We start from the raw sequence: 25,304 nt of genomic DNA, 5'->3' as shown, positions 1-25,304 counted from the left end.
TTACTATTAAAGAAAGAAAACCATTTCTTAATTTATCAATTTATTTAGTTCTATTTAAAATGGGCGGCCAAATTAAAGCTGCATTGTGATCATTCAGAAAAAGAAAAGAAAAAAAAATTTGCGCATAACACATGTTGTATCTTCAAATAAATTTCCTTTTTTAATATTTTTGAGGTACAAGCATACAGCTATAAATAAATTTAATACTTTTAAATAAAGGAAAGTTACGTATTTAAATTTACCGATATAATTACATCACTCGTAATGTCTGTTCAGTTATGAGTAAAAAATTCTAAATGCATGAAAGGGGGAAAAAAACGATTAATTGAATTAAATATGCTTCATCTACAAATAAATTGTGTGCTTGATTCAACTTTTATGAGGAGCAGTCATACCTTTGCACACACTAATAATAACATAAATAAACAAATTAATAAAAAGGTCGACTGCTAGGATAAATTCTAATGAAAACGAGAAAGTTAGAGGTTTTATAGCGCTAAACAATATTTTAAAAGAGTAAAAAAAAAAAAAGAACGGATATGTTTATACTCCTGGCAGCGTGCCAACGAAGAATGAGAAAAATATTTAAAAAAAAAAAAAAAAAAACGGAATAAAAATTATCGTTTGCTAATATCTTAAAATAACTTGTAATGTAACATAACTTGAAACTTATTATTGTAAGAATTGTATTGCGTCATTGTAAAAAAAAGTTTATTTTAAAATTAGAATTTTTTTTCTTTTTTTTTTTTGGATAAAAAAGCTTTTTTATTTCGTAGTTAATTGTCTAAGTCCCTCCACTTTTGAAATCAAAAGTAAAAATTTCTTTCTTCCTTCAAAAGAATAAAGCTGGACAGAGGGGTCCAGAAGCTACATGAGAATGTATCTTTTATCTATATGACCTAGTCTGACCCCTAAAATTGTCTACAGGCCTTGTGAACAAGATTTCTTCCCTTAAAAAATTCTTTCCAGGAAAACTCTTGCCAGGCCTACTGACCATCATCATAGCAGTATGGTTTCTTAAAATAAGCAATACGTCCATTTCTAAGAAAAAGAAATTTTTCTAAAAAGAAAATAGGAACCCACACAGCTGCAGGAGGGGTTGCATTCCCCGAGGAACTTCTTGGAAGATCACTTCAAGAGGAAATAGTAAAGAGGGGGGGGAGCTTTTCGGAATCTCATTTACCCATAGCTTTTGAGCTAGAGGGAAGACAAGTTGATTACAAGAAAAGTATTACTAAGCGCGGGGGGGGGGGGGAGACAGGACAAAGAAATCCTCTCTTACAGGAAAGTGGTATCTTTTTGGAGGGGACACAACAGGGCGCATTTAATTATATCAGGGCAGGATAAAAGGAGTAAAGGGCAATAGGGCGGATATTTTATATCAAAAGGGCATACGGGGCGGGCCGCCCCGTAAACCCCGCTTAGAATGAACTCTGTATATATTACCCATATTTATAATCAGTAAAAATTAAAATTTCATCTGACTTTTGACTTTATTGAAAAACTGAAATAAATATTTAATGGTCTTCCATGTTTTTATAATAAGATTAATATAAAGTGAAATTAAAATTACGTATAATTATAAAGAGTATCAGTTACTTTATTTTTTTTTTCCAAATAATTTACCTTAGGAAAATGATTTCATTTTTAGATAAATAATTTTAAAAAGTTCTTGTATAAAAAGTTTTAGCTTATTTTTTTAAAGCCAGAAAATAAAACTGTTTAAATTTGTTAATGTATAACTTAGTAATTAAAAAGAATGTTTCTTTTTAATTTTTTTAAACATATGAATTAATAATAATAACCTGTCTATTAATAAAGCATGCTATATTCAGTAATATATAAAGCATGCTATATTCAGACTATATTATTTAAATTTCTATTTGATTTAATTTTATTAAAATATTACTTTTTGAAAGCACTCACTTAAAGTTTTCAATAGTACCTACTATAAAATTATAGATTCGAGCTTCTTTTACTTTACAAATATTAAGAACTTAATCATATAATTTCTGCAACTCTATTTGACAAATTCATGCTGTACAATAAATTATATAAAATTAAATGTGCAACAATAAGTTTTAACAAAAAATGTTTTTTTTTTTTTTTTTTGAGAAAACCTATTTAAAGTTCCAAGTGGGTTTTTTCAAGGTGGGCCGACCCAATAAAACCCGGGTGGGTTTTTTCAAAGTAGGCCCACTTGGCGAACCCTGCCTTAAACTGTTATATCGTAAAGTGCTCAACTTCGCACACATTTTGTCTGGCTACCAAAGCGGGGGAGCCATTCCCTCTGAAGAGGATCGAAATTATGATGGCATGTCTTCGGATCATCCTCAGGAATGCCTCCCATACCGTCGCCAATAGCCCATTGTGCAGCTTCAGTGCAATATGAATAAAATACCTGCCTACCTACATGTCTTTGAAATGAAATATAATTATATGGTGTGGATTTAGGTGATGTCTCCCGGATAACCTCTCGTCCATCAAAAGTCATACAACATACAAACCCAAGAGAACTACATTGCAGTAAATAAGATGGAAATATTTCATTGTTTCGTGGGCTGCCCAATACCATTCGATTCTTGGGCCAATACCAGTCTGCTGCCCTCGGTTTGGAGAGCACTCACTGCTGTAGAGCATTTCGCAGATCCTATAAAGAATTCATCTCTGAGAAAAGTTTTCACACAAGACGTTTTAAAGCTAGATCAGAATTCACCGCAGTTTATGAATTCATTTGAAGAGAGAGTTTTTAAATAGATATTTTCAACTTTCCAGGAAGCTTTTTCTTTTAACTCCCATGGATTTTTGAAACTCTCACTCTTTTCAGGGTATCCGCGCACCTGGAAAGTCATGAGAAATCATGGAAAGTCATGAATTTCAGTATTGAACAAAATTTGTCATGAAATGTCACGATTTTTACTATTTTTTTTTTTAAAAAAATCATGGAACGTCATGGATTTAGGTCTCCGAAAAATCTTAATTTTTAAAATGGATTCCTCCTGCCCCCCCCCCCCATCCCAATTTCATTCTGTTCCAAATATCTGAATTCCTAACAAAATCACCACTCAGGCATATTTTATTAGAATATAAAATGATTTTATCATGTTCTTTAAAAATTATGGTGTTCTTACAAAAAATGAAAGAAAAAACATAATTTCTAGAGCGAATTATCTTTTAAACTCTTCTGTGATTTAAGAATTTTTATTATTTATTTTTTTTAATTTTATCAATTTAAAATTCTAGTTGAAGCAAACCAGTCATTGGCGAATTTTTTTAAATTCCGAAATGAGAACAGAAAAATCAGGAGTATTTCTTTCCTTTCTGATGAACAAAAAAATATCTTTAGAATATAATTTTGCATTGTATTTTCTTCAGCTATTTTACTGTTTCAACTCTTTCTTTACTTTGTTTTTTAAATTTAAAATCTATAAATAAGGTGATTCCACAGTATTGTGTACGTTGCGAACATGACGTTTTCAAAGTTCGATACTTCATATTTCAACAAATATTTAAGATAGAGTGAATTTTTTTTTACAAAAGCTTTATATATTGTTCTTTCTTAAATAAAGAAGATTTTTGGATAAAATTTAAATAAAAGTATTTTAATAAAAAAAATTGAAGTGTTGCAGACATGACGCAGAAAAACTTTATTTTTCACTAGTCTTCAATATATACCTCAACTTCTCTGAATTTTTCAAAATAAGTAAACACATTTGGCATGAAAAGGTTAAAATATATGTAGATATAAAGGAAATTACAATTTTTTTTCAGAATTTAAAATGATTTAATTAAAATTTACATAATTTAAAATGTAAGTGGTGCGGACATGACGAAAAGTTTACATCTCTATTTATTTGTTAGAATTACTGTTATTTGAAATTTTTGCATATTATTTTTCATATGTACAGCTTAAATATTTATTAAGTAAAAATTTTACATATTTTATTTAATTTTTATTAATAATTAAATAAATAAATTTATTATAGACAAATTGCAATGCAATTTTACTTTATAATTTATTGATTATAATTTTGACATGCAATGCAACCTTAGAATCATATAAAAAATAACATGCAGATGGATCAGGTGCTGGGTCACCTGGTAAAGAAGATAAATATGTATTAATTGAAATGGTTTCAAACATTGGTTTCTCCAAATACTTGAATTTATTAGTTGCTACAGGCTTGAAATGGTGTTTTAGTGTCATAGTGTGTTTATCAATTGAAATAATTAGGCCAGGCCATCAGTTATCGTCAAACAGTACGGCAATCCATGGCCCTTCTTCTAATTCATTTTCTGTTCTTGATGTGGCAGCTAACTGATGATCATGATGATGGAATCGTTGATTTTGATTCAGGAAATAATGTTGCCTGGTACATAGTTTGTGCACTTGAAAAAGGAGAAGTTATAGAATATTCTACTGAGTTGAATGATATAGGGCGAATGAAATGCAAACCTCTTGTATTTGCTATTGATTTGCATTGACTGAAACGGTCTGTAAGCATCATTGCCTTACGGTCAACAGGTTCTTTGCTTATAAAAATTTTTTTGATTTTACCATCCATAATTCTAGAAGCAACCTCGTAAAAGGACTTTGCATCAACAGCAACTTCTTTACCTTGTAGTACTGCTCGCCAGACCTTATTCTTTACAGATCCCCCTACGCCATCTACAGCACCTTTTCCGTGTGCCATTTAAAAAAACAACCAATCTGCATCTATTTTAACATCATCTTTGTGACAAACTAAATTGGAAAACATGAATCTGTTTTTGAATTGGCTTGCAGCCCCATCAGACCAATCGTGCACTTTTTTTATCTTACCACATTTAATTTCTTTTAAATGGGCCACAATTTCTTCATTGAAAATTTTTACAGAATTTTTGTTATGTGATAAATCATCAGACACTATAGCATAAGACTGATGAGCCAAAGAATTTGTTTCATCTTTGTAATATGTAACACAAGTGTACAGGGTAACACTATCAGTTTCCCAGTGAGCACTCATGATCTCACGATCATGCTTTATGGAATAATTTTCGGCAAAATCTACATGCATGATAACTTCATCATTAGAAAGATTTTCTTTTGAATACCTAAATTCAAAATGTTGCTTAGAAGCATTGTAAGTATGTCTAGAAAGTAGGTGCAATTGCGAACCAATTTCTTCTTTAGCAGATCCTAAAACCGTAACTATTTCCCTTTTAACAGTGAATCCCACTTCATTCTGTTGCCCCTGATAGTACTTCACTGTGCAATCCAGATTTTCAAATGGTACTTTATCATCCAAGTATTTTTCAACACCACATATTGAACACAGTCTATCAATACAGCTAATATGTTTTTCATCAAAACCACAAACAGTTTCTTTTGCGATTGCTTCTGAATTACTTGGAAGATCTGGAGAGAGAGCTCCTATTCCCGAAAGAATCATGTCAATATTTTCGTGGTATACACACATGCATACTTCTTGATCCTTTTTTCCAGATGGTAACACAAATTTTGGTCGCATTTCATGAAATTTTGATTTTTCAATACTAAAATCAGGATTTTCACTCAAGAAAAGCTGGTGTGCTTCTCCAATACTCATTATAAGAAAACGTTTTTGGTGTATTTCTCGCCCTACATCTGTTTTTAAGGATATTACGTCCTTTTTTCCAGGACACATTCGGCTTATATCATCTCTTATGAAAAATTCATTTACTTTTTTCTCTGTTTCTTCAGAAAGTTTGTCACATCTTTTTTTTCTCGATCAATTTCAGATAGCAGCAGCCTTTTAATTTTGATTGAATTTTTAATTATTTGTTTTCTTTTCAAAGGGGATATTTTGGATATTACATCTGTCAATGCATGAATTTTCTTATTTGGTGATCTTGGTAGTGAATTAATGATTTTTTTTAACAGCTTTACCCAATGATTGTCTGCTTGTGTAGCCAGGTGAATCTGTTATTATTTCTGCATCTTTCTTTTTTTCCTTGCATCTTTTTTGTGCTTCCTTATTTTTTGCCCTTATGTTGATCTTCTGCTATTCAGTAAGTATTTTGGAATGTCTGTATTCCTTCTTTTTTCTGCTTGCTTCAGTTTGCATTGCTTCATATTTTTTGGGATCAGCTTTCAATTTTTGTCTTATAAAACGAGATCTTTCAGTACTAGTTAAAGACATGGCTTATGCTTACCTTGTTTTAAGTTGCAAAAATTTTTACACAACATTTTTAATTTATACAAATGCTAAAATAAAGTAAACAATTTTAATTTAAAATATTTTTCTTAAAGCTATGAGAAGGTAAACTTTGCATAATAAAACGAGAATATGCAAGTAAACAATAGTCATGTGCTTAAAATATCCAAAACTGTCTACAAACACAAATTAAAAGATATTTAAGTGTTGCCATATTATGCTATTTAAACTTTTATTTTAAATATTTTTTTACATTGTTAACTATTTTGTTACATCAGTTAGGTACTAATAAGCAGTCATGTCTGCAACGTTGCAGACATGACAAATTTAATTTTTTTTAAAAGATATTAAATAATAAAATCATCAGGTTTTTTTGACTGATATAAATTAAGCATAGTAAATAAACAGAGGAAAATAAAATTTTAAATTAAACTTGTAAATAAAATCTGTATAAAAAAAATTGGAAATTTTTTAATAAAAAAAACTGCAGTTTAAACCTATAAACACCTTTAATAATCTATCAAAGGCAAAAATGAATTTTTTTAGCTCCTAAATTGTTTGAATCTAATATGGCTTTAAAAACTTCATGTTAAATTAAAAATTTTGAGTGGTTTAGTAACCTAAAAAACTAACTTTTTGTTTGTCATGTCCGCAACTTTCAAACTCATTTTTTAACATATTTCTTGAATTCTTTAAAAAAATATCAAATTTTAGTTAAAAAGAATTTTATATTCATGAACTATGTTTAATTATCTTTAATTTGATATACAACACATTGTATCAAATAAAAAAAAAATTTTGACACATCAGGCTACAAATACTGTGAAATCGCCCAATATGAAGATGCAGAGTATAGCAGTTTTGGTTATACCTATCATTTCAATTAATGTTATTATAATGCTTTTTTAAATTTATTGTTGCGTTTTAGTAACTTCATTAATTGTAAAATAGTAACTTTGTTAAGTCATGAAAAATTCTTGGAATTAGTCTTGGAAAATCATGAAAAGTCATGAATTTGAAAATCTAAAATGTAGCAGATGCCCTGTCTTTTGAAACTTATAACTCTTATGGATGATTGTGCAGCTCTAGTGCGACATAAATAAAGTACCTACTTACCTACCTAAGTTTCAATCCTTTATTTTTAATCTTTTACATTTATAAATTTTTAAAAAAAAATCATTAAAGCTGAAATAAAACAATTTTATACATAGCAATTATTTCAAATATATATTTATCATTTGTTTCTAATAGTGTTTCATCTTCAATTATATCTATAAAACTTAAACGCAGTGAAACTTCTGTTTATTTGAAGAAAAGAAATTCTCTTAAATTTTCTTATCAATTTCGGAAATGATTGTCCGTAAAAATCTGGAATTTTCGCTAACTGCGATCTGGAAATCCCCGGTCCAAAAGTTTAAAAAAATCATTGATCACATTTATGTGTAAAAATTCTTGATATATTATTTAAAAACATTAGAAATAGAATTTATACTTGGCATCTCTGTTATTTGTAAATATTTTTCTGGTAGAATAATAAATGTGATTAGAGATAAAAATAAACATATACATAATTATTAATTTAAATTATGCTGTTTATAATTTATTTAGAATTTCATGTTTTTAAAATATCAATGATTTAAATTTATAAGGGCATTAATTTGTTGAAATGCATCATTAATGATTTTACTCGAGGAATTTTCAGGATTTTTGAGATGGGCTCACAATCACCCCTGATACTTAAATGTTAAAAAAAAAAAAACTTTGTTTTAACGATTTTCTTTTTCCTTCCCTCAATAATTCGAACTTTTTCCCACAAATACAATGTTTTTTTGTAAATGTGTAAAGAAGAAAAAAAGAAATCCAGAAATCATAAAATTACTAAACATGCTGAAGCTTTTTAGCAAATATGCTGGAAAACCATGCATAAACTTTTAAATTAATAGATGTACTGTCTGTTAACATCACAATAAAAACTAAATACTATTGATTTATGAAGAGAAGTGTTAAAAAAAAAAACCTTTTTTTTTTATTGTTTCCTTATCTTTTCTCAGTCAGTTGCAATGCATACACAGTGACCACCAAGTTTCTGGAGGGGATGGTATGGCTATAACAGAATTGATAATAAAGACATTTACGGGAATGAGATGGGTGTCTTTGAATTGACCAATTGAATGTTTGTTAAAGGGGATTATCCTGAGTAGTTTTAAATAAGAATGCAGTAAGTGGTGAAAGAAACATGTGAATACATGCCTATGCTGCCTCATATTTAAGCTATCTAAAACTGCATTTTAATAAGTTAAGAGATAATTCTTTGAACTTATGAGATCATCTGTAAGTCATCATTTCAAAATAGTTGGCAAGTGGAAATTGAACAATCTTACCATTGAGGTGAAGAGGCAAATTATCCAAAAATGTACTTGGAAAAATTTTAAAATAGTTCAAACTTTCAAGCAACACATTGTCATCAATTCTAAAAAAATTAAGTGATATCCTTGCACAAAATAAAGCTTCTTGTGCATTTTTAGAAAATAAGGATGAAAAAAAAAACCCATCAAATCTTATTAACAAAAAATATTTGCTGTGGGTATTTTCGGAAAATATGTAAAAAGTCAACCCAATATATCCTTGATCGCATTTTAAGTTAGTGCCAACTAAGGAAGGGAAATTGATAAATTGTCCTACTCTACTCTTAAGAAAATTATCTAATCTTCTTTTTTTAGTTAACAATTTATTTACTCTATATTACGGTAAAAGAATAAATTAGTTTCTAAAAAAAGTATGTAAAAAAGCTTTTTTTTCTTCTTTATTCTACTATTGATATTTGATAACTCATATTTTTGATAATTCAAATTTTTTCTTTGAGATATTGAGGTTTGTCTGCAATTGCAAATAAAAAATTCTTAAATTCTGCTAGTAGTGATTTTACATTAGTTTATATAATTCTCTATTTATTAATCACGTGGGTTAGCCACAGCTCTGTTGGGAGGTACATAAAAAGATTTTGAGTTTTTATGTAAAATGAATGTGTATAATTTTCAATCAACATAATTTAGATAAATGAAGGTAAGTATGTTTTAATTCAGGAATTATTTTGTTTTGTAAAGTTAGATCACAGTTATGAACTTCGTTTTACAAATACATTTTTTATTTGTTTAACACCAGACAGTCTTGACTTTTCTTTTATTCTGATGTAACGATAACAAATGTTTATTTAAATGAGCCTAATACTCTTTTTTTTCTATTTCTCTGTTCTTTTAAAAAATATGTTTTTTTTTTATAAAGTTATCTTCTTAAACTCTATAACTGCTTTCAATAGAAACTTATTTCCGTCGAACAAATATTTATATTCTTGAAAATAGCTACTATATTTTCATACCTTGCAAGTGAACTTTTTTTTTTCATTAGCGCAACATACAATAATAACGCATTTCATTAGCTAAGAAGGTGACTACTCTGAATCTCACACCCACCTAGTGTTTCAAAACTTTAAAAATGTAAAATGAACTAATGAAAATGCCACCAAGTGAAATGGACTAATTGTATGCTATCATACAACATATTTTTATGAAAGAGGACTAAATATTTTTTCAAATTTTTATACTGAAAATACAATTAGAAGGCAATTTTGAAATTTGACTCACTTTTGCAAAATGGTTTAACTACAAAAGATGGCTTATGTGTTACTGATGTCTAATGCTCACCAACCCTGATAATTGCTGTTTTTTGATATAAAACGGATGAAATCGTTCAACTAAAAATATATGTAGTAAAAAGAACACTTTTGCCTCCATTTCCCATGTCCAAATATTTCCCTTATGATACTATTAGGATCTATAAGTAAACGTAAGTTAGTTTTTTTAAGTAATCACATTTTGAAATAACATTTACAATTTAAACTATATTGTTATAAGAAATTTGGTGAGTTCACAACTGTAATTTAATATTTATACCTACCAAACAGACGGATGTATTTTAAATATAATTTTTGCTTTTCTCACTTTGTACATGAAGCTGAAATTTAAGTTTTAAATCATTTAATGAATCTCTTAAACGTAATTCATAATAGTACATTAATGTAATTTGCACCAAAAAATAATAATTGTAAAACGGTTAATAAAATCAGAAACTGATTTAAATAACTTAAAATGTAACGTAGAATTACATTATTCTATAATAATAAATATAATCCTCCTATACTTAAAAATTTCGTATGCCTAGCTTAAATATTTATGGAACTATTGATTGGTTTTTAAATTTTATGTTACGGATTTTTAAAAAGGAAATGAGGACAACTCTCTACTGGACAAAATTCTCCATATGTTCAGTATTGCAAAAAAAAATAAATCAATAAACAAATTATGAAACCAATTGAGGAAAAGGGCTCAGATAAATTTTTAAATCTTTTTCCCCAAACTATAACTTACTTGCAAATAATTTAATTCAATGTGCCAGTTCTTCTAGATATGGCACGGTGAAAAAATTTCTAGTAGAAAATCAAATGGAGATTGCCAATATTTTTGTTTCACTTGATGAATGAGAATTTAAATGAAGTGTCTGCTTAAAATAAAAAAAGCAAATTGTTCTGCCAATAATATTGTTTTTTAATCCTTTTCACGAAAATAAAAATAATTCACAAAATGAAAAATGAAATTTCACAAAAATCGAAGTTATGTCACAAAAATAGGACCCTAGAAGAAGAAAAAAAACCTAGACAGACCCCTGGATGCTAAAGATATAAACATAGTTAACTTATGAACCACCCTCAATGATTACGCCATTTTGTTAAATTGAGGCAAATTTTGATCGAACCCTTATCGTAGTCTTGCTCCAAGACATTTGAAGTTATATTTCAGTCTTTTTTCAGCAAGTACTTTTTTGCAAAAAATTTCTTAAAAATCTGTGATGTCCCATTAGTATATTTCATCTAATTTCATCGCTTTATGTTTCAGTGTTAAATTGTTTTTAAAATTAGCCCATTAAAATTTAACTTTTTTAGTTCAAGTATTTAATTTATTAGTTTTTTTCAAGCATTTTCAATCTATTTTTTTTTTACACCAAGACTTAAAACACGAAATAAAGCAGTTAAAATATATTTAAAAAATGACATTTTTCAGATAAATGGAGTCCAGCATTACAAATACGAACTGTGTTGCTTTCCATTCAGGCTTTACTTAGTGCTCCTAATCCAGATGATCCACTGGCAAATGATGTTGCAGAACAATGGAAAATAAATGAAGCAGAAGCAATAAAAACGGGTAATTAATAAGTTTTTATTAGTGTCCATGATTTTATGAGTTCCTAAGTTATGTTACATTTAAAAAATTGCCCAGCACTTGACTGCAGGCAGTGCACTAGCTTTTCTGCAAGTAAATTTTCCTCTTCCTTATTTTTGTTATCACATTTCATTTATTTTTGCTTCGTGCATTTTTTTTTTTTTTTTAACCTTTAGCACATTTTAAAAGCCACTGAACTAAGCTCTGCTAATAAATTAAACATTTAATTCATTAAAGAAACTTATATATATAAAAAATACTTCCTATGGACGTGGTTCATTTAGTAGGATGTTGAAAACAAAAGTCTCTACTATAAAAAAGATTTGTTTCTAATGATTTTTCAGTTGAATAATGTTTCTTTTTTCAAATATATATCCTTATTTCAGGAGTAAACTCTGTTGTGAAAGGTAATACAAATTTGGGTGCAGTCTTTCAAATCCTTCTAGATGTGCATATTTTTCTTTTCTACAGGTGCTTCCCAAAATGCTTTTAAATGTTGATTCAATAAGTAATTAGTTTTGAAATTTTTCAAAAATTTTTTCATACAATTTTTTTTAATTTCAATTAAACCAGTAGCAGTAAGTAGGTGCAGGCCTGATGCCATCCTTATAATCAAACCCCACAAGTACCCTGAGTCTATGATCTCCACTCCTGCTAAACCTTATAATTTTTAAATACAGGTTTCTGTATTAAACTGAAACCATTATTTTTCTGTTTAAACCTGCTTATCAATGTGAGTTCTTGTGTACTCTTTCTCCTGTAATGTGATAACTGACAAAAAAAAAATGGAAATAAGTTCTTTTATAATTTTATTTCTAAACTTAATACACAACTACACATATAGGGAAATATAAATTTCTCAACTGAAAACATACTTCTATTTTCTTAGCAGTTACATTTTTTTCAATAAGATATTTTTAATACGATATTGTTCTAGCATGTCAATTCCAAGTTTGGGAAATAACTTTTCAATTTGCTATATTTGCAACTATGCCTTTATAAATCAGAGCAATTTTCTAATCTTGTTTTAGGGCACCAATGGCACACCCAGAAAATCATTCTAGGGAGGGAATTTAAAAATGATAATCTCTGTTTTACCTTTCATGAATGTTGAACACTAAAATATTTTAAATATTATTGTAATGTATAAAAATTCTTTTAACTAAAAATTATTTTTCATCAAAAAATAAAATTTTTTACACAGTGAATAAATTGTTTATTAATTTACATTGAGGAAATAAAAACATGGATTGAGTAAAAATGAAGGGAAAAAAAATTCTTTTTTCACTTTAGTCCATTTTCCTAGATCTTTCAATGAAGTGATTTTAGAACTTTCTCTTCAGAAAATATAATTTCTTCTTTATACTTAAGAACTTTATACAACCTTGAATAACTTAAAATCTAATGATCAGATTTTCCACATACTGTAGAACTCAAACTTAATTTTTCTTGGGGATGACCTCAAATATGCTAATTAATTAGTACAAATGATATTTTAAGATAAAATATTTGAAGTATCTGCTGGCTAGAAAATATGGTGCCACTAGTTTGATCAGGAGTGCTTACGAAAGTTTAGACCCCTTGCTGTTAATTTTACATTCTGAGTTTCTTGCCATATCTCAAGAACTTTTTAAGCGAATTGAAAATTTTTTGCACATAATTATAAAATTAGTTTATCAAAAAATAATTCCATAAAAAATTTGAATTTTTTATTATTATTGCTCTTAATAATAAAAAAAAATGTGAATTGTAAGGTACATAAATTCTTAAATCATTTTAAAGAATTTTATATCGCAAAGTATTAAATTTGATCCAAATCGGTTGAAAGGTTTGTGAGAAATTTAATTTTAATCATTCAACTTTTCTAAAATTCAATTTCTCAGAAACTATTTGACCGATTTTGTACAAATTTTGCATTTTGCCATATAAAATTACTTTCTCCAAAATGATGTAAAAGGTTGTATACCTTACAATTCAAAACTTTTCTTCTATTTTTAATTTAAATATTTTTTGCATTGAATCGTTTCAAATTGCTTAAAAAGTTCTTGAGATAAGGCAAAATATGCAAAAAAGTAAAATCAACATTAAGGAGTCCAAACTTTGAACCGCTCTTCTAAGTTATGACCATATTTTTTGGAATTGCAGCTATGACCCCATTCTTTTTCTTCTAATTATATTGTAGAAAAAAATATATTCTAAATATATTTCTCTAATATTGCAGGAAGTTGAAATAAAAAATGCATTAAGCTAAGACTTGTTTGTTTTACCACTTGAGGCTTGCATGTACAAGCAAATTGCATTTCACTTAATAATGAAAGAAACTGATGAATACTAGTGTGGACAATGGGTAGCTGTATAAATCCTATTCATCATACCAAAGAAGTCTCTTTATCTGCATTTGTTAGGTTTTCAAAATATATCATTTCCCTCCCAGATAGTTCAATCTCTTTCTGGGACACAAAAAGAGTTAAAGAAAGTGAAAAAAAAAAGCCTGTCGAATTATTCTAATAATATATTATGTTAGGAGACTCTTTGCTCAGAAAAATACTCGACTTCCTTTCTCAAATAAAATTTATCTTTAAGAAAGTTTTTTGTGTAGATGAATTTCGGAAACTCGAAATGAATTTAAAAGAACCCACTTTTCTTGCAGTTCCTAGGGGGGGGGGGGTTAAACCCTGAAAACCCTACTGGGTGTGCCACTGATGGGGACTCATTTCAGTTATTTTTTCAGACTTTTCCACACTGTATTTTTAAATATGGTATTTTTACAGCTGATGAAAAGCATTGATAAAGCTGTTGCTTTTAATTATAAACTATTCAACTCTATATACTTTCTCCTGGATAATAAACAGTATTGTATATATGTTATAATTTGTAATCAGTCTTGATAGTTAGAGATAATTTTTCCTTATTCCTGAAAATAAGACAGTAATGAAATGGCTTTGCTACCAGTTTTTCTCTTGTCCGAGATACAAACAGCCCTGTTGTAATTTTAATTTGCCATTTCTTTAAATAATTGTTGTAATAATACAGACATTATTTAAAAAAAAAAAAACAAGTTTTTTCCATTGACCTTTTTTTTTTACTGATTTTTACAGTACATGAAATTTTTCTTTCTAAAAGAAAAGAAGAAAATAAAGACAAGAACTTGCAGTTTAACATAGAAAGAAAAGTACTGTGCTGGTACATGTATAATGAGTTAGAAGAAAAGCGTCAAAAATGTTTTTGACTGCTTTATTGTCTTATTTGTTTTAACAAAACATAGATTATAACTTAGTATTTAAAAGTTTTCATAATAAAAAAAAATAAAGCATGCAAAAAAATCTAAAAAATAAAAACTATCAGAAAATAACATTGCTTTAAGATACAAATTCTAAATATAATATAATAATATGCTTTAAGATGCAAATTCTTATGTCATAATAATATTATATTAAAAACATCAAAATTTTCGAAAGCATGTGTGAATGGCCAAAAAAGTATGGATAGTAGCAAAAAAGAAATAGAATTATACCTTTTTAATTATTTTTTTATTATTATTTAGAAATTTAGTTTAAAGGAAGTTTTATTTTCTAACGTAAGAAATCCGAAAAAACTCAGTCAGAAATTGTCTCAAAGAAAAAAAAATTCAAGAGTTTCAAATTTTTGAACTAGCAGAAAGTAATTGATGAACAGAGTAATTTGGAAAACAATAACAGTGTAAATGAAAAGTTAAATGAAACTTAATGTTCTGTGTATTTTACTCCGAACTCTTAGTAAAGAGAATAAAACCTTAACTGAGAAACAATTGGAAAATCAGAAGCTGTTTATTTTTTCAGCACAAAGCAAAATATAAAATTTTGAATTTGCAATAATAAGCAATACAATATATTTCTATGTAAATAATTCCATGAATTTTTTATTGTGAGAAAGGCTGAAGAAGAGATGATAATTTAAAACTTTTAGATAACGAATTTATTTTTGGACTTTAATTTTCATTGCCAAATTGCCCTGTGCGGAAAGTCAAATTGCATAGAAAAATAACAGTACTTGAAATACAGTATTATTCCATTTGTCTATTTGAATAATGTATTCAGAAAAGCATGTCGTCAACATTTCATCCAATAAAAACTCAGTATACCTGGTTAATAGTTATTGAAAAATTTCTGCTGTTTTTTATATTTTACTAATCAGATGAATGTAAAATGCATTCACTGACATTTGCATAAATTGAATAATTTCTGTAAAAAAAAAAAAATTAAAGTAAAATGCCGCGAAAAAAAGGCCATGATTTTTTTTTTTTTTGCTGGGACCTAGTAGACACCCTGTAAATTTTTCCCTAATAATTTATTCGCTGCTAAAGAATTCTTCCTTTTATCTTTTGATTTAAAACCATTTGAAATTAACGATACTACAGTCTCCGATTTATTAAATATAAGGAATATGGGAACCATACAATAATATTTAGCTGCAATACTCACTGAATTAATTTTTATTCCTAAATTATTGAAGCTATTTTTAATCATTTGATTTAAAGAAGTAATGAACAAAATTACAAATTGAAATTGAAGTTTAATAGGGGTCATTCAATAAGTTACCTTTATAATATGAATTTACTTAAGTCGTCTTTGTTTGCTTTGTCTACCTCATCTTTAGCAATTCAGTATGATAATGTTTTTAGATTTTAAAATAATAGTCACTAACAGTAATTTTAAGAAGAAATTATTTTTACATAATTTAATAATGTAATGTAAAGAATAAAGTGACCAACTCCATATTAAATATATATCTATAAATTTTTGTATTAAATGTTTTTATGATTTCAAATAAAATCAAGAATACTGTGCCAAAAATAAGCTATTTATTTTTCTTGATTATTTAAACATTTTGAAAATGTCTTTGCAATTTGATATTTTTAAATTCGTTAAATAATTAGAAAGACTTTCAATAATAGGTAGAAAAAATTTCAATGTTGCACATTTTTTTAAAGTGCTTAAAAGCTGCTTGTTTTTTGTTGAAAATTTTGTTTGAAAAAGGGGACACACAATAAATTGTGCCCTGAGGCTGGTTAGACCATTGTTCTGTCTTGGTAGTAGTTATCTTTTTTCACTACTCTATGGCTTTTGTTGGCCTATCATAGACTCACATCAAGGGGAGATTACAACTAGGTAGTACCCAATCTTACCCCGTAAACAGATGTTATCGAAACATAACAGAATAGTGCTATTATAGGACTGAATCCTTATTGTTTGATAAGGTATGAATCTTTAGAATTGTATCTTTAGAATTGTAATAGTGTGCGATTTTCTGCAATTATAAAATGTATTTAGTTATTATTTGAATAATTTTCTAAAAGATAGGTAAGTCTTGTTAAATTTTTTAGTATTTAAAGATCTATCTAAATTTTAATTCATTCAAAGATTTTAGATTGCACAATGGTGAAGATTTGTTCATGCGATTATTACTCATTCGTGATCTGCTTATTTCTCAACAGGATAATACTTATAAATATGCGTTAAAAGACTTAATTCCATAGTAAAATATGTTAATTATAGAAAATAATTAAAATTTGATAATTTTTTTGTATACATTTTGTGTAAATAAATCAATCTTATAAAATATTCCAATAAATATCATAATTTATTAAAATAATTATTTTCTTTTAAACTAGTTCATAAGAATGCAGATTTAATTGAATGCAAATTTAATTATCATACTATCATAATAAATTTTGTTTTTTCAATTTGTGGCACTTAAGCATCACCATTTTGAATATTGAATTTCTAACATTACATTCTTAATCAGCAACCTCAGAAGCCCATATGTTGATAATTTTTAGAAAATACAGTTGAAATATCAGCTTTTGACAATTTTTTTATTGAGTTTTGAACCACTATGCATTGTTTTAAAAGTATTGTTTAATGAGTATTTTATCTCAGAAATTCTAAGAAAAAGTAAAAATTTATTCTATTTAATTTATATATTTTTATTTTCAATAGAAGCAATGAAAAGATCATATTTAATTTTTTAATAATAATTGTCACATTAAAAATTAGGAAAAAATTACTTATGAGCAAATGAATTTTCTCAGTTTGGGCTAGCTCTATAAGTCCATGCACAGATGTGTGGTTAGGGAGCATAGTGTGGAGGTCAGTTAGTGTGCTTAGGTGCAAATATTGTCTTTGGATCATCTTGAAGAATGAATCCCAGACTCTCCAAAAACCCGAACAAATAAAAAAAATTATTTGAATTTTAAGTAGATGAGAGAAGGCATGTTGACATTATACTCTTTTTTTTTTTTTCACTGAAAGCTAGTAGTATTACTGTTTAACAATCTAAGGACACTTCATCTATTGTTGTTTCTATGTGTTAATAGCTTCCAAAGAGTATTTGGAGCAAATATGATTTTCTACAAGCGAAGTTCTGTCAATCACCTAAAGCTTTTGTTGTTCTGTGACATCTTAAAATATTTCATGGCATTTTTAACAGTTTGAATAAGTAGATTAGGTGATAAGAATTACATATTTAGTCGCAGTGTTTTCACTACAGCGCGAGAACGCGAGAATCTCGCATATTTTTTTCTTTTCTCGCATTAAAAAATGATTACCGCGAGAAATTCGCGCATTCTATAAACCAATTTCAAAATTCGCGAATTTCTCGCATTTTGAAAAAAATTTCTCATTGCGCCATTTAGAATAAAATCCGTTTCACTTTTCTTCCTGGATCTTTCATTATTTTCAACATCTGCCCCATTATCTAGCTTCCCTGTTTACCAGTATTGTTAAAATCTTTAAGAACTACAGAACACCATCCCTCCGAACCTCTTTCAGAACGCATTTCTCTGCAACCACGTGTTTACTGTAGGTAAGGTTTCTTCATGTAAGACGTTCAAATTTTTTGCGCATTAATGCAAGATGGACAAATACCTTGTAAAGGCAATATCTTCTACTCCGAAACGGACAAATGAAAATGAAACAAATGTGGGTAGAAACGATCAAAACGAAATAAATACGCATTTGAGTTACCTAATGAGAATAGCTGATGAAAAAGTAGATATAGAACATTTTCCATATGATGATGCAGCAAAAATATTCAATACTTTAAAGATTAGAAGATATTAAAAATTTATTATAATTAAAGAAATGATTTTTTTCATGTCTCTTTGTGTTTTTGCTTTTTAATTTTTAGAAATCTCACTTAACTTTTTGAAATCTCACCCTGTTTTTGAGAAAGGGTGAGAAATTCTCACCCATTTTTTTTCTGCGATGAAAACACTGTAGTGTAAGTATCAGAGACAAAAAAATGAAAAATGCTAAAACTATAAACTGTGCTAACTAGCTTGTTACCTCCTATTTTAAAAAAAATAATTAAAAATTATTTATTTTAAGACTTAATTTGTCTTATACTGGTGGCTTAATTTGTTGACTTCAATTTAGGGTTTTTAAAAAAATTAATTTTTTCTATTTTTAATTAATTCTAATGAGTATATTTTCATTTTAGCTAAGGAATGGACTCGTCTATATGCTATGAATAATTAAAAAAATTGACTGTGGCATAACTGTTTTAGTCTAACTTGGACTTCTATAAACACATGTTGACTCCTGAAATTGGTTGTCCTGTGTCTTGGCTTGACTAAAATATCTGCTTACCACTTATGTAATACAGGGGTTCTTTCTTGCATCATACAGTTTCAATTGTTGGCATATGCACTTAAAACTTGAACAATTTATTTTTGAATTTGGCATCTTGTGAAACAAGTAAAATTTTTCTTGTCATTGTTATTCACTTACCTATTATTCTAAAAAGAAAAGGTCAAAAGATGTGTAATTTCTCTCCTAAATTGTAATTACTATTTTTGATTGTTAATAACTCGAAATTTGAATTTATTGTGGGTTGTAAATTTTTTTCTGAAATATAAATGTTTGTAATTATTTTTTACTACTTGCATATATATATATATTTTTACATAATCATTAAGGCATTGCATCTAACTCTTACCAAGTCTTTTTGAAATTAGAAATCAGCAAACCGAAGGACATAACTATATTGCTTTTAAATATAATATTTTGTGACCATAATAAGAAACTTTTTTTAAATAAAAATAATAATAAAAAATAAAAAACGCTCTCTATCATTCAACATGAAAGTTTAATACTTAATGGAATTGCAAGGCCAATATTAATATTTTAGAATCCATTTTGTTTGAAGCTCTTTTATGAGTAGTTATCAAAAGTTATTTTATTACAGTGATTTTTTTTTTGATGTCTTATATTATATTATTTATAAAATTATACAGTTAATAATATTTTTTGTAAAGTGAAAGATTTTCTATTTCGTCAATAAAATCTTTTTGATTAATAAATTTTAAGTTTTCTTGAGTCATTGAAGTTTTTTTAGCTAGTTAATTTAGCTAATTAAAATTAATATTTCAACTATTGTCATTAAAAAGATTTTTATATCAGATATGTGAAAAATATTAAAACCCATACCAGAGCAAAATATTAAAGAAGACAAAAACTTATATTTTTTGTAACACTAAATTCCAAGCTCTCAAAAGTAATAAATGTAAAGACAGAATAACATTTTTGATGGTTTTATCTTGATCATTCTAACCTTCAAGCATGAGAGCCTTTAAGCAAGCATTTTGAGCACTGATGTGTTTTTATTGGTCCAAAAATTTTTTGAAAGTTCAATTATCATGTGTCTAACAAATATTTTGAAGTTTATACTAAAAAATTCTAAATCCTAACATCCAATACCTGAAAGAACATTTCATAAATAAACATTCTACCTTGAAAATGTAAGACACAAAGATTTACTTTTAAAATTTCAAAATATTCAGGAAAAAGTAAAAATGTTTCAGGTGTCATTTGAAAAAATGACATTAAAATAATGCTAAAACAAGCTTGAAAAGTGTGAAGTAATCTTCTAAAAAAGTTTGATGGCACCATCCTATACAGGGTGTCCAAAAATTATGAAAACATTGAAGTCAAGTTTGGTAGTATTGAAGTCATCAATTGAAAGTAACTAGTTTGTATTTTTATATCTGATTAATATTTCCTAATATATTTGAGAGTTTCTTTGGAGTTTGGACACACTATATGTAATTTCTTATACATTATGACTGATAACATGTGAGAACATATATTAACTAATGAAAATTTGTTTTCTTTTTTCTCATTCTCATTTTTTTTTAAATTTGAATTCAATTTTTTCCATAAAGAAATGTATATAAATTTTCAGATTTTTAGATGCTCCATAAAAAATTTAGGTATTTTTCTTGTCTAAAAACAGTTTTATGGAAGTGACTTATGACAAACAAAAAAAAATTCCTATGAAGTTTAAATAAAAATATGCCCACAAAGTTTTCAATTTCGATAAATTCACCTTACTGTTTCTAAGTGGTATTAATATAAAAGTTCTTCCACTTCATTGCAGTTTTAAAGCTTCTTTCTCTTTTTTTTATTTGAAATAATATAAACCTTTGAGTATTGGTGAAATATTGTTTAACGTTAAATTTTAATTACTTAACATATTTACTTTTCTTAAAGTACAGGTGGTAATGCAATAGTTAACTGTAATGAGTAGCAAAATATTTGTCATTCAACTAGGAAAAATGTTTTAGTTTGCTGTCATTTCAGTTTTGAAAGTTAACTTATGCCTACTTCTTATATAAATTATTTTTTTTGAATATTCAGCCTAATGTTTCAAAAATTTATTTATTTTTTATGTATGATTTGATAAAAAATGTACTTCTGCAACTACATAATCTGTTATGTTTCAGTATAAGCTCCATCATTCTTTGGTGTGTCTGTGATCACTAATTATTCTTTATTATTTGGGATTAAAATATCCAGACTATTTTGCTAAGCTATATTTTTTGAATATATATTATTTTGAAATATATAATATTTGTAGAGCTGCCAACTTCCTACGCCTTTTGAGAAAAAAAAAATTTCTAGTGGTAGCTAAGTTTATGTATTGATGTATTTATTTTTATATTTGATTTAAAGTTATTTTTCACACCACTGAGTGTAAATGATTCAAAATTTTATATGAAATACCACTTAATTCAAGCACTTTTGTGGGGAGGCTTTTAAAAGATTGGCATCATTACCAAAAGTTCTAAAAGCTTTAGTTTTTAATTGTCCCCCACTCAGTAAAATCTTTTGAAAAAAAGGGTAGTACTTGGCAGCCTCATATTTGTTTTTCACTGTAAAGATAAAGAAATTATTTTCATTTTATATGTATTAATTCATTCTCATCAGCTTTCATCTATCATTTATGATAATGTACTATCATTCCAATATTTTATTTTGAAACTTTTAATTTTAAAAGAAGCAAATATTAGTTTCATTTGTGCCAATTTCTCAAATTAGTTATTTTTTGCACTAATTCAGAATTGATAAAAAATTCAGCATATTAATATACTATTTTTCCTTTCTAAATTTTTCCTATTCAGTTTAATTAAATTTCGTATTTTTCTTTCTTCTCAGAATTATAGTAAATAAGTTCATTGGAACCCCCTTCAACATAATTATGCTGATAGGGTTTAAGATGCAATGCCCCATTTTCTTTAATATCATCTGATTTATCTACTATGGAAAGCCAAGAGTAAAACGTGATAAGCCATTTAAAGTGCCTGTAGTTTGACTTGTGCTCATTTTAAAATATATCAAAAATTTGTTTTCCCTTATTTTATATTATATTTTTTCTTCTTTCCTTACAGATTTATGTAAGTTTTGTTGCTATCTATTTCATTTGTTTTTTCTTAAATATAAAAAATTGCTGTATTATATTTAATAAAAAAATTAAATTCTATGACAATTCTTCAGTAATGAATAATTTCAAAAATTTAGAAAAAAACATTCTTTGTTCTGTTGAAAATAATTTATGTACTTATAAATTATCTTATTAACTGTCTAAGTGTTAGTTCTTGTTTTTGTGTCCTAAATAATTCTAAAATTATGTAATACTCATAAAATTACCCAATTATCTTATAAGCCATATCTCTCTCTCTCTAACCACCTGAGCGCTAGTCCCTTCATTTTTTAGATTTTAAACCAACAGTTTTCCTGTAACAAAGAACCAATTTTCCCCATGTTATTCAACAGAAAAGTATTACAGAATAAGAAAAATCATAATAATTTTCCCGGGAGCTCAATACTTGAAGAGTTTATAGATTTTATTTCTTGCTTCTTTCTTATATCTTATATTCTTTCACTAATAGATCTAGGTAGAAAATAATTTTTTTTTCCTATAAAGATAAATGCAATTTATTCCTTTTTTTTTTAAAAAAAAAAAAGTATTTGTATTAGCTAAGTTATGTAAAATACATTTAGAAAAAAGGTTATCAATAGAACCTCAGTTTCATTAATTGTTCTTTAGAAAATTTAAATAGTGCTAATTGTTTCTGTCTATTAAACTTTTAAGCCTTTGGGGTAAAATTTTATTTTTATATTTAAAGTGCTAGTAAATATATATATTTTTTTCTTTTATAAACTTAATTTTTAAATGATTTTGATCACCACTATTCTTAAAAAATTAAGCATATATATTAATATGTGTTACTATCATGGTTGTCAGCAAGATTTTTCAAAAAGAGTAAAACCTCGCTACAACAATATTTTGCAGACCAAATAAGGATATTGTTGTAGAGGGATATATTGTTATATCGAGGGCCCACATAATTCTGAGACGCAATAAGATTTTTTTAAATTTAATGTTATATATTCATTAACTATAAATATATTTATATATTATAGAAAAAATTAATTTGCAGAGTGTTTATTATGGTTAAGCATTAAAAACAATGGATATAAATACAGAAAATAAAATCGCAAACTTACCTTAAAAAAAACATTTTTATTGAAAAAAATCCGATATTTTTGTTTGTTTATTCATTTTTTTGACTGTTAAGTCAACAAAGTATGCATTGAGTCCAATGCTCAAAAATGATTTTCATTTGGGAGTGGAAGACTTGAGAAAAATGTCCTTACAGATTTTACCGATTGAAGTGTTTCATGGGGTGACAATACGGACTGTGATTCACATGGGTTATCATCACCATCCTGTTCTACATCATTATTTTCCATTTCATCTGTAATTTCAGAGACAATCGCTTCATCACTAACTCCTGCGAAAATTGTGAGTTCGTCATCCGCTCTTAAATAGTCCTCCACGTTAACACCATATGTTTTGCCCATTTTTTCCTCAAGTTGGGATAAAGGTTTTTGAAGATTCGAAACACATTCTTGATCATCTGAAAGATCACTGTCTATGGAATTTTCATCACTATCAGAAACAATTTTATCTTCCAAGACACATAAACCGGCCTTTTTCCAACAATTTTGAATGGTTTTCTCTGTGACTTCCCACCAACTACCAGCAATAATGTCACAGATGTGACGCATATGCGTCTTTAACATTCACAGTTTTAAACGGGTCTTCTACTTTATTTTCGATGTTGACAAGTATCGATTCAACCAAACGCTTCCTGTAGTATCCTTTGAAACACTTAATTATGCCCATATCGAGTGGCTGCAAAATCGAAGTGCAGTTGGCTGGGAAATAAACAATTTCGACATTGTGTAGTTTTGGAATTGAAGTGTGAGCGGTGCAGTTATCAATTAATAAAGCAATTTTTTTCTTCCTCTTCTTCATTTCTTTATCTAACTTCAACAACCATTCAGAAAAAAACTTAGAAGTCATCCAAGCTTTTTATTGACTTTATATTCCACTGGAAGACTTTTCACATTTTTGAAGCACCTCAGCTTCAATGATTTGCCGATAACAAGAGGTTGAATTTTGTGTGTCCCTGTGCTATTGGCACTCAGAAGAACAGTCAATCTTTGCTTTGATTTTTTACCGACGTAACATTTTTCACCCTTAAATGCCAATGTCGATCAGGTAGGAGCTGAAAAAACAGTCCAGCTTCATCTGCGTTATAAACATTTTCTGGTTTATACTTTTGAAGAATATCTGTATTTTTCTCTTGCTTCCATTCATTTGCTTCGTTAATCGGAGCAGATTTTTTCTCTCCGTGAACTTCTTGGAAAGTTATTCCATGACACTCCCGAAAACGCATTAGCCAACCATTACTAGCTTTAAAAGTTTCGTTCCCTGACATTACTTTAATAACATTAAGTTTATCTTGAAATGAAAGTTGCTTTCTCCCTGCCATCTTATGCTAAATTTCACTAGTAAAAAACATCCAATACACTGAAGACTCACCAAGCTAAATGTGAAAAGTTCTGATCGTAGAATTTGCGCTGGCTCATGACAACACCAGTTATAGTTTAAATTAGGGATTAAGTGACAGTGATGAACGATGACCAATGGTCAGTGTACATTTTTTTCTCCTCCCCAATTTCAATAAATGTGCTCCACCCACCTTCTACAGAAACAGTACCCTCTCAGGTGTTGCTGTGATGTGTGTGGTCATTTGTGACTCATGATCAGCTTTTAACATGAAGGAAATGAAATCAGAGGGGAATGTTACAACTGTGACTTCTTAAGAACTGAGGGAGGCATTTCTAAAACTTGAAGTTCTTAGGGTGGTCTAAGTATCTCAACAGTGGGGGATTGAAATCTGAATACAAAAGCCATTCTCTGAGGTGAAAAGAAATAACAGTGGGGTGAAAGATCATAACCAGCAGTGACCCTTCTATCATCAGAAAAGATGAAAAAGATGCCAAAAAGACTTTTTACATTATTTGAAAAACAATAATAAATTTAGGAAATAATGTTGAAATTTGAAGAAAAAAAATCATTTTTCAGGGGTTTACTGCTTTAGAGAATCTCGTTATATTGAGAGGAGGATAACATTAACTCTTATGCAAGTTTGACGGGACAACGAAACATTATCGTAGTAGAG

General features: G+C 27.9%; 1 protein-coding gene across 1 annotated transcript in view; it reads left to right on the top strand.

The window, feature by feature from the left end:
• LOC107439853 (ubiquitin-conjugating enzyme E2 N) overlaps window positions 1–22,249 on the top strand; it is a 39,427-nt gene extending 17,178 nt beyond the window's left edge. Inside the window, exons 4-5 of the mRNA XM_016052588.4 lie at window positions 11,291–11,431; window positions 18,929–22,249. Of these exons, the coding sequence (XP_015908074.1) occupies window positions 11,291–11,431; window positions 18,929–18,966 (179 nt within the window). The 3' untranslated portion in view covers window positions 18,967–22,249. The remainder of the gene's footprint in view (window positions 1–11,290; window positions 11,432–18,928) is intronic.
• Window positions 22,250–25,304: the final 3,055 nt, after the last annotated feature.

This window comes from Parasteatoda tepidariorum, chromosome 11, assembly GCF_982258835.1.
Source record: "Parasteatoda tepidariorum strain Cologne lab strain chromosome 11, Ptep-v5.0, whole genome shotgun sequence".
NCBI classification, from domain to species: Eukaryota; Metazoa; Arthropoda; class Arachnida; order Araneae; family Theridiidae; genus Parasteatoda; species Parasteatoda tepidariorum.
This window is presented reverse-complemented; position numbering and strand designations above follow the sequence as displayed.